Source organism: Amblyraja radiata, chromosome 17, assembly GCF_010909765.2.
Source record: "Amblyraja radiata isolate CabotCenter1 chromosome 17, sAmbRad1.1.pri, whole genome shotgun sequence".
NCBI lineage: Eukaryota > Metazoa > Chordata > Chondrichthyes > Rajiformes > Rajidae > Amblyraja > Amblyraja radiata.
The window spans coordinates 27,065,959-27,077,297 of record NC_045972.1 but is presented as its reverse complement, the minus strand read 5'-3'; the positions used below and the strand labels follow the sequence as shown (position 1 = coordinate 27,077,297).

Sequence of the window (11,339 nt, the reverse complement as noted above, 5' to 3'; positions counted from 1 at the left end):
AGAAATAGGGTATTCGGCCCATTAAGTCTACACCGCCATTGAATCATGGCTGATCTATCTTTCCCTCTCAACCCCATGACACCCTACCTAATCAATTAATGTTGGTCTTGCAAACAGTGAGACAATTGGCCCCAGTGATTTAAAACAGTGATTTAAAATCATAACTTGTTAGAAAGATCTAACACCATGAGGTGAGAGTAGTCACACAGTCTCTCCACCCCACCACCCTCACCTCCACTCCCACCACCCAAGTCTACGCCACTGCTGTCACTCCCACCATCCGATCCACCACCAACATTCCCACCCCCTCTCTAATCAGCCCACTCCTCCACAATTATCTCAGCACCGCTCTCCATCACATCCTCATCTCCGTCACTGCATCAGCCATTACCCATTCAGGATCGCCGTCCCACCTCATCACCCAGTTTAGTTTAGTTTATTAATGCCACATGTACTGAGTTACAGTGAAAAGCTTTTTTGTTGCGTGCTATAAAGTCAGTGTAAAGACTGTACACGATTACAACCATGCCGTCCATAATGTGTAGAAATGGGATAAAGGGAATAACATTTAGTGCAAGATAAAGTGCAGTGAAGTCTGATTAAAGATAGTTCAAGGGTCTCCAATGAGGTAGATGGTAGGTTAGAACTGCTCTCGAGCTTGTAATAGGATGGTTCAGTTGCCTGACAAAAGCTGGGAAGAAACTGCCCCTGAATCTGGAGGTTTGTGTGTTCACACTACCTCTTGATGATGGGAGAGGGAGTGACCGGGGTGAGACTCGTTCATGATTATGCTGGTGGCCATGCCGAGGTGGCATGAAGTGTAGACGGAGTCAGTGGAAATTAGGTTGCTTTGTGTGATGATCTGGGTTGCATCCACAACTCTCTGCAATTTCTTGCGGTCTTGGATGGAGCAGGATGGATCACCTTAACGTCACCCCTTCTCTCTCTGTACCACCACCCCTCTCCTCCAGCCCCCTCACTCCCGGTCACCCCACATCCCCATTGCCCCATTCAGTCACATACAACAACTACCTTATCACCAACCTGCTCCACCTCTGCCCTAGTACCATCACCACCATCCCCCACCCCCCTCCCCTCTTCACCTGCACACAACCCCCTCCCCCCCCACCACCACCAAAGCCCTTCTGAGTAGTGGGAACACTGCCGTAAGAGTGAGGTTCACCTGATATTTTATTCTTTGATTAAAGTAGCATTAACAAGGTACAGAGCATTGCAGCAGAGTTGAGTCCGTCCCAGGTTGGTTTGTATGCTCACCATGTCACACACACACACACACATACATGTGCACCCAATACATACGTGTCCATCCACCTCACGTGCTGACACAAACCATCTCTTTACTGAAACAAAACACAGAGTGCTGGGGAAACTCAGCAGGTCGGCTGGAGATGCTGCCTGATCCACGGAGTTACACGTAAGGCACGGGACCAGGCCATTCGGCCCAATGTCAGTGCTGAGCATGATGCCAAGAGCAACTCTTCTCTGCCTGTATGTGACCCACATCCATCCAGCCCCCTGCATATCCATGTGCCTATCTAAAAGCCTCTTAACTACCTCTATCTACACCTTCTTTCGTGTAGTTTGGGGATACGGCATGGAAACAAGCCCTTCGGCCCATCAAGTCCACACGGAGCATCGATCGATTCAGGTCGGAACCATTCTTCAGCTCTGTGTGTATGTGTGGAAGGGTTCCGACCCAAAACGTCATTTTTCCAGAGTTGCTGCCTGACCCACTGAGTTACTCCAGCACTTTGTGTCTATCTTTGGTGTAAACCAACATCTGCATTTACCTCCTGGGAACGATATGTGGATACAGGTAAAGGCAGTAGGGGCGGGTGGTGAGGAGAGTTGGGTGATTGGGTTTAAGGTTGGAGGCACACTGGTTATTTGGCAGTGATTGGCTTCACGCAACCCCGCAGGTTGTTGTGGAGATGCTGCACTTGCTCCACCGACTTTTATTCGAACCTTCAGCCACCTGGGCACTATCTGGCAGCAGGATAACTAATCTTTGCTTGCAAGCATCGCTGATAGAGCGTTGACTGCTGGGGAGCAGGATTGGAAGCCCTGGTTGATTTGATGCTTCCTGGCCCTTGGTGCGGGAAGTAGGAAGAAGCCGGGCAGGATTAGCTGAGCTGACGCCTCCTGAGAGCATAGACTGGCACCGTCACAGAGAGAGTTCCCGATGGAAGGGCGTTGTCTACACGTCCTCCTCGTAGTGGTTGCACCTGGTGGACCAGCCCTCGCCGTCCGTGCCCTGTCCCGCCAGCTTGCTCACGTAGATGTAGGGATCACCGCTGCCTCCGATCACCAGCTCCTGCTCGTGAAGGTGTTCCCGGCGACAATCGGGGCAGGGGCGGGGGGGCCGGGGGTCTTGGGGAGAGGCGAGGAGCGGCCGGCTCTCCAGGCTGCTGGGTGGGATGTAGAAGGACTGCGGCGGTTCACGGACAACGCTGCCCCCGCTCTCCTGAGCCGAGCTGCGCCCGAACTCGGGGCCATCCATCAGCGGCTGCCCGGTGACTATCTCCACGGGGGAACACAAGCAGCACTCGGCCACACCAGGGCGTTGGCAGGTCTGGAGGTCATGGGGCCGCTGGTTCAACCAAAGCACTCTGGCCCCTGGGGGCTCCCGTGGACTCCGCCCTGGGCCCTGTGACTCCGAGGATGCAAAGTCGTCCATCGGACGTGGCACCGCCGGCCCAACGGTCTCCGCTGTGGGATAGGACAGCATCTCCAACTCCCTGTTCTTCAACTGTATCTCCACAGCCGAAACACATTCCCTCTTCTGACTGTTGCCTGTCCCACTCGTGAACCCACCGCACTTCGGGGAGGACTTGTTCTGAGGGCTTTTCCCTGACCTCTTCTCATCGGGGTATTCCTGTTTGATTGCTGGTTTCTGGTCCATGGCGTCGTTGTCCGTCTTCCTCAGAGGCCTCCCATCGGGAAGGTTACCAACACTCAAATTGGAAGGCCGACCATCCAGACAGTTGTCGAGGAGGATTGAACTGGAGTAGAGATTCAGTCGAGGTGCGAGTTTCCCCAGTGTTTCCGCCCGGGCATTGTCCACCAGCGATTTATCCAGAACCAGAAGGGAATTGCACTGCCCCAACTCACCGGGACTCAAACAAGCCGCCAGGTCCGGCAGATATCTCCGATCTCCTCCCACGACGGCATCGCTGTACAGGTCAATGCTGTCTGGCAGCAACGATGTCAATGGGTCGTTCTTGAGACCCCGTGCCTCTAGCTCAAAGATCCCACCGGCATTGGTCTCTGCCAGGGGCAAGGGATGGTCAGGGAAGTGGAGCGGGGCGGGGAACTCATCGGACTGTGGGGCCCCCTCGTTCCCCGATCCGGCCCCTTCGCCGGCCCCCGCGGAGCCACAGCCGAGTCGCTTCCCACCGTCGTCCTGCCTCACTGACTCCCCGCACCTCAGCTGGACGATGTCCTGGAGCCTCCGAGAAGGTGCCTGTCCCAGCATCTCCTGCATCACCTCGCACTCTGCCCTGGCCAAGAAGAATTCAAAGCCGAGCTGTCCAACCGCCTCCTCGTTCACCTCCCCCGCCATCACAAACTCGCTGCCTCCTTTCTGAACGTAGCCCAACTTCTCCAAAATCTCCCGCAGAACTCCGGGAGGGAACACCGGTTGGATGAAGTACACAAAGGCTCCAGTGAAAGTCTGAAATTAACGAGAGAGCATTAGTCCTTCCAAACAATAACCCCTGGCACCTACTCTCTCACTAGACCCACTTGATTAGTACCAGTGTCAGGGGTGATGTGGAGAAGGCAGGAGAATGGGGTTGAGAGGAAAAGATAGATCAGCCATGATTGAATGGCGGAGCAGATTTAATGGGCTGAATGGCCTAATTTTTTCCTAGAACTTATGAGTCCTGATCTTCCAACCCACCTAATTGAGGCCCCTGCTCTTTTTCTTTGTAACTATAACATTATAATACTGCAGCATTATCTTCCACACTATGGTATTTTTCTTTGCACTACCTGTTTTACTTGTGTCTCACACCAAAGATAGACACAAAATGCTGGAGTAACTCAGCAGCTCAGACAGCATCTCTGGAGAACAAGAATGGGTGCCATTTTGGGTTGAAACTCTTCTTCAGACTCACTGCTTGCGTGTGGCTTTGTTGTCCTCGTGTATGGTGTGATTTGACTGGATATCATGCAAACAAAGTTATTCATTGTATCTAGGTACACTATTGTTTGGAGACGCAGCATGGAAGCAGGCCCTTTGGCCCACCGAGACCACCTATCACACGTTCACACTAGTTCTACATTATCATTCTTTCTCATCCATACTTGGAGAAATTTCATGAGACCAATTAACCTACAAACCTGCACGTCTTTGGGATGTGGGAGGAAACTGTAGCACCTGGAGGAAGCCTACACGCAGTCACAGGGAGAACGTGCAAACTCCACACAGACAACACCTGAGGTCAGGATTGAACCTGGATCTCCATTGCTGTGAGGCTTCTAATAGTTAGAGTACTACAAAACACTCAAGAAAGTATTTAAGAAGGAACTGCAGATGCTGGAAAATCGAAGGTACACAAAAAAGCTGGAAAAACTCAGCGGCTGCAGCAGCATCTATGGAGCGAAGGAAATAGGCAACGTTTCGGGCAGAAACCCCGTTTCGGCCCGAAACGTTGCCTATTTCCTTCGCTCCATAGATGCTGCTGCACCCGCTGAGTTTCTCCAGCTTATTTGTGTACACTCAAGAAAGTATCCTGGCCGATTGCATCACGGCCTGGTTTGGCAATTCCAACACACAAGAAAGAAGGCTGCAGAAAGTGGTGGACTCAGCCCAGTCCATCACGGGCACAGCCCTCCCCTCCATCTAAAGCCTCTAAACCAGGGCTGCATATAATTCCTTGAAGGTGATGTCACGGGTATAGGGTGGTGAAGAAGTCTACAGTACATTGTCCTTCATCAGTCAGGGAATTGAGTATAGACATTGGAATGTTATGTTACAATTGTACCACATTTGGAGTAGTGTGTTCAGTTTTTCCACAGGCACCCTCCACCCTGAGGGTGCCCTTGGGACCGCTGGGCTCTGCAGGGTGTTGAATGTATCCTCAATAAGGATTGTAACGTAGTTTATTATGGATATATGGTTGTATTGTATTATGCTGGTGGGTTCTGGCTTGTTTTATTCGAGTGTAAATATTATTTTTAATAATTGAATACAATTTTTGATTTAAAAAAAAAACTGTGTTCAGTTTTGGTCACCCTGCTAAAGGAAGGATGTCATTAAGCTGGAAAGATTGCAGAGAAGATTTACAAAGATGTTGCCAGGACTTGATAGACTGAGCTATAGCGAGAGATTGGGCAGGCAAGGACTTTATTCCTTAGAGTGCAGGAGGGTGATCTTATAGAGGGAAATTATGAGGAAATAGATAGGGTCTATTTAGTCTTTTACCCAGAGTAGGGGAATCAACAACCAAAAGTCATAGGTTTAAGGTGAGAGGGAAATATTTAATAGGAATCTGAGGGGTCTTCAACCCCCCCCCCCCCCCCATTATGAGCGCTGTGGGTGTATGGAATGAGCTGCCAGATGAGATAGTTGAGGCAGATACTATAACAGCATTTAAAAGATGTTTGGACAGGTTCCCGGATAGAAAATATTTATAAGGATATGGGCCAAACGTAGGCAGGTGGGACAATCATTCTGAAGAAGCATCCGGACCCGAAACATCGCCTGTCCATTTCCTCAAGAGATGCTGCCTAACCTGCCAAGTTACTTCAGCACTTTTTGTCGTTTAAAAAAAAATAATAAACCTGCATTTGTAGTTCCTTGTGTCTCCAACCAGCCCCATTGCGGACATTGGACTTTGTTTCAAGAATTGTTACGTTACAATGCTGAGAAACTATATTCTGTACTCTAGGATCGTCCCCTTTGCTCTAACATTTATACCGTGAGGTTGGCTTGATTGTTTTATGTGTAGTCTTATCTGATTGGATTGCATTGCATAATAATAAACCTAAACCGCAAACCCAGGAAATAACACCGAGATATCACCGATCCACCGGTGCCTGCTCTGCTCTGTTCTGCACCTTATGGAATTCCCTGCCACAGAGGGCAGTGGAGGCCAAGTCACTGGATGGATTTAAGAGAGAGTTAGATAGAGCTCTAGGGGCTAGTGGAGTCAAGGGATTATGGGGAGAAGGCAGGCACGGGTTATTGATAGGGGACGATCAGCCATGATCACAATGAATGGCGGTGCTGGCTCGAAGGGCCGAATGGCCTCCTCCTGCACCTATTTTCTATGTTTTCATATCTCTAGTTTTCCTCTCCCCCGACCCTCAGCCCGAAGGGCCTCGACCTGAAACGTCACATTTTCTCCAGAGATACTGCCTGACCCGCTGAGTTACTCCAGCATTTTGTGTCTATCCTCGGTGTAAACCAACATCTGCAGTTCCTTCCTTCCTGCATTGTCTCCCCATTTCACCGGCTGCGGAGGAAGCCCGGAACCAGCCCCTGAACTGTACACATCAAACCTTGATCGACTTGATCTCCTTCCGCCAGGGCCACATGTACAAATTGACGGCCAACATCTCCAGCAATTCGAAGGCTTTGCTCAGACCTCGAAAACCATCTTCCTCCAAGTCTTGACTGTCCTTGGATTCAATCAAATCCAAGGCCAGGCGGTAGAAGTCCAGGAACTGGAAGCGGTGTCCCGCGCCGGTCACAGAATTGAGGAAGAGCCTGCCCTGGAGCACCTGCTCCTCCCCGGTGCAGGGAGATAGGTTGCCCGAGGCCAGAGCTTTCTGATAAAAGTCCAGAAAGTTTTGATAAACTTCTTGTTTGCTGTATCTACTCATGTCGCTGCTCGAACACAGGCAGTTGGATACAAAGTGGCAGCTTCACGTGTCGCGGATGTATCAGTTTGGACGACGGCAACAATGTATCAACCGGGCAGTTTCACAGCGAGGGATGTATCAGACTGAGCGGCGGTGGCAACAAAGTATCACTCGGTCAGTTTCACGTGTTAATTTCACAGCCCACGGGATGTACGAGTCGCGGCGACGGCGGCGGCAACAAATAAGTGTCAATCGGTCAGTTTCACTCCGCTTCCTTGCCAGGGCCAAGGGCAAGTCCGGGGAAAGTGAAAGTGCACATGCGCCCTGTGTCTTCTGCTAATTGCTTGGTTCACCGGCAGCAGGCGGCCAAGGAAAGTCTCATGCAGGCGGGCATAATTTTACTTTACAGATAACAGCGCGGAAACAGGCCCTTCAGCCCACCCAGTCCGCGCAGACCAGCTATCTACCCGCATGCGAGCACTATCCTAACATTAGGGACAACTGACATTTTTTACACAAGCTGTCGCACTGACCATCTGTAATCATGAAGACCATTGAAAGACTTGTGCTGGCCCACCTGAAAAATATCACAAATCCCCTGCTGGACCCCCTGCAGTTTGCATAGGGGCAAATAGATCAGTGGATGATGCCGTCAACCGAGGCCTGCTCTTCATCCTCCAGCACCTAGACGACCAGGGGACCCCATGCAAGGATTTTGTTTGTGGATTTGAGCTCTTCATTCAACAGCATTGTGCCAGAGCTACTACACTCCAAACTCTCCCAATTGACAGTGCCTGAACCCCTCTGTCAGTAGATCACCAACTTCCTGACAGACAGGCATGTGAGGCTGGGAAAGCTCGTCTCAGATCCGCAGACCCTCAGCATAGGAGCACCGCAAGGCTGCGTACTCTCCCCTCTCCTTTACTCTCTCTACACCAATGACTGCACCTCCACAGACTCCTCTGTCAAGCTTCCAAAGTTTGCAGATGACACAACCCTGATTGGGCTGATCCAGGATGGGGAGGAATCTGCCTACAGACAGGAAGTGACACAGCTGGCGTCCTGGTGCCATCGCAACAACCTGGAGCTCCCCCTCCCACCCCCCCCACTCACCATCAACAACACAACAGTTACATCTGTGGAGTCATTTAAGTTCCTTGGAACCATCATCTCCAGGGACCTTAAATCGGAGTCCACCATCGACTCCAAAGTCAAAAAGGCCCAACAGAGGATGTATGCCTGCGGCAGCTGAGTAAACACAATCTGCCACAGGCAATGATGGTCCAGTTTTATACGGCCATCACAGAGTCTGTCCTCACCTTCTCCATCATGGTCTGGTTTGGCTCAGCCTCCAATCATGACATCCGGAGGCTGCAGCGCATCGTCCGATCAGCCGAGAAGGTTGTTGGCTGCAAACTTCCCCCCATCGATGAAAAGTACACTGCAAGGGCCAGGAAGCGAGCGGGCAAGATCATCTCTGACCCCTCTCACCCTGGCCACAAACTATTTGAATCACTTCCCTCTGGAAGACAACTCCGGACTGTCAAAGCCGCCACAGCCAGACATAAAAACAGCAGGTCAGGCAGCATCTCTGGGGAACATTTACATGGGTAGCAGAGTGGCACAGTGGTGGAACTGCTACCTTACTGCACCAGAGACCTATGTTCGATCCTGACCACGGGTGCTGTCTGTGTGGAGTTTGGACATTCTCCCTGTGACCACGTGGGTTTCCACCAGGTGCTCCGGGTTCCTACCACACTCCATAGACTTGAAGATTTTTAGTTTCATTGGCTTCCGTAAATTGCCCCCTTAGTGTATAGGATAGAACTAGTGTGTATGTGTGTGTGATCGTTGGTCAGCGTGGACTTGCTGGGATGAAAAGCCTGTTTCAACACTGTAACTTTAAACTAAACTAAACATGGATAGGTGAAGTTTTGGATTGAGATCCTTCTCCAGAGGTTGTGAGCACTCATTGGCGCAATTGTTCTTTCCATCCAACGCAGGTGACATTACCACCAAAAACACACAGCAAAAGCCACGACATTGCAAGGGACTGCAGGGAAGTAGCTGCTCCTGAAATGGATAGTGTGAGACTTCAGGCTCCTGTACCTCCTGAAGATAGACACAAAATGCTGGAGTAACTCAGAGAGACAGGCAGCATCTCTGGAGAGAAGGAATGGGTGATGTACCTTCTGTTTGTATAACACGTTTTTCTATAACATGAGGTTTCTTAGGAACACCACTATCTCTTGGTGTAAGGATAGTTAGTAATCACCACCAAATATAACACAAATAAATATATAAATGCTGAGAATGTCAGAAGTGCTTTTGCACTGTTTTTGTTTTATTCTGAATAAAGTTTACTTTTGGAAAAATAACAATTACATTTTTTGCACACTTCGTAATTAAAAAAAGACATAATGTGTTGGAGTAACTCAGCGGGTCAGGCAGCATCTTTGGAGAACATGGATAGGTGAAGTTCCATGTAGTGACCCTTCTAGACTGATTGCAAGGGGGGGGGGAGGGCGGGGGGAGAAAATTGGAAGAGTGAGGGGGCAGGATAATGTGTGGCAGATAACAGAGGCAAGGGGGCAAAGATAGGCAGATAGTTGGACAAATGCCAGAGATGAAAATGAACAGGTGTGAGACAAAAAGATTGAAGCGTTGGGGCAGTGGTAGAGTTGCAGCCTTACAGCACCAAAGACCTGTCTGTATGGAGTTTTCTCCCTACGACTTTGTGGGTTTTGTCCGGGTGCTCCGGTTTCCTCCCACACTCCCAAGACATGCAGGTTTGTAGATTAATTGGGTTTGGTAAAAAATTGTAAGTTGGCCCTAGTATGTAGAATAGTGCTAGTGTGATCGCTGGTCAATGTGGACTGGGCTGAACACCCTGTTTCCGTGCTGTATCTATAAAGTCTAAAGTAGCAAATTGTGAAGCCAGAGGAAGGAATGTAGGTGGAAGGGGCAGGGGAGAGGAGAAATAAGCACGTCCAGATGCGGCTGAGGGGAGGCTTACCCCCAGAGCTGCTGCCTGACCAGCTGAGTTACTACAGCACTTAAGGCTGCAGACATTCATTCTCTCAGAAGGCGTTGCAGTGCCGTAACCTCACTGTTGGTGGTGCTGCTGAGCCACCAACCCCTGCCCAGCTCACCGCCGCCACCACCAGGAGAGCAGCGGATCTGCAGCTTGGTAAAGTGTTCAGAACATAAGGACAGGCCCTTCGGCCCATAATTACACAAAGGGTGGTGGGTGTATAGAATAAGCTGCCAGAGGAGGCAGTTGAGGCAGGTACTTTTACAATGGTTAAGAAACATTTAAACAGGTACATAGAGAGGATAGGTTTAGAGAAACATGGGCCGTTTAAACGCGGGCAGATGGGACTAGTGCAGATGGGGCATGTTGGGACAGCGTGGGTATGTTTGGCCGAAGGGTCTGTTTCCACGCTGCATGACTCTATGACTATGATTCTATGACAATGTTTGTGCTGAACATGATTCCAAGTTAAACTGATCTTCTCTGCCTGTACTTGGTCCAAATCCCTCTATTCCCTGCACTTCCATGTGCCTATGTAAAAGCCTCTTAAATGCCACTATCATAGCTGCCCCCACCACCACCCCTGGCAGCACATTCCAGGCACTCATCACTCTCTATGTAAACAAACGTTCTGGTAGGCATGGTGACACAGCGGAAAAGTTGCGGCCTCACAGCACCGGAGATGCCGGAGACCCGGGTTCGATCCCGACTATGGGTGCTGTGTGTACGGAGTTTGTATGTTCTCCCCGTGACTGCGTGCATTTTCTCCGAGATCTTCGGTTTCCTCCCACACTCCAAAGTCGTACTGGTATGTAGGTTAATTGGCTTGGTATAAGTGTAACTTGTCCCTGGTGAGCTGAAGGGCCTGTTTCTGAGCTGTATCTCTAAACTAAACTAAACTAAAAAGCTTGCCCCACACATCTCCCTCTCTCACATATCTATGCCCTCAGGTGTTGGACTTTTTGCCTCTGGAAAAAGGTTCTGACTGTCGACTGTCCATGCCTCTCATAATTCTATATACCTCTACGAGTCTCCCCTCAACCTCCCACATTCCAGAGAAAATCAGGCATTTAAAGAGGTAGAAATATTTAATTTAGTTTAGTTTAAAGATACAGCGTGGAATTAGGCCTTTTGGCCCACTGAGTCCACGCTGACCATTGATCACCCATTCACAATAGTTCTATGTTATCCCACTTTCCCATCCACTCCCTACACTCTAGGGACAATTTACAAAAGGGCCAATTAACCTACAAACCTGCATGTCTTTGGGATGTAGGAGGAAACCGGAGCACCCGGAAAAAAACATGCGTGGTCATAAGGAGAACGTGCAAGATCCACACAGATAGTACCCGAGGTCAGGATCGAACTTGGGTCCCAGTTGGCATGAGGCAGCGGCTTCACCCGCTGCGTAGCCCCCCTATTTTTGTAGATACAAAAAACATCAAAGAGCACAGGATTATGGCAGTCAGATAAA

The 11,339-nt window shown here is 50.0% G+C and overlaps 1 protein-coding gene across 1 annotated transcript; it reads right to left on the bottom strand.

Moving 5' to 3' along the window:
• Positions 1-1,173: 1,173 nt before the first annotated feature.
• Positions 1,174-7,127, bottom strand: LOC116982595. The gene is made up of 2 exons (XM_033035872.1): positions 6,529-7,127; positions 1,174-3,694 (listed from the first exon to the last, which is right to left on the bottom strand). The coding sequence occupies exons 1-2, from the start codon at positions 6,850-6,852 to the stop codon at positions 2,219-2,221; spliced, it is 1,800 nt and encodes a 599-aa protein (XP_032891763.1). The 5' UTR covers positions 6,853-7,127; the 3' UTR covers positions 1,174-2,218.
• Between the last annotated feature and the right edge of the window lie 4,212 nt (positions 7,128-11,339).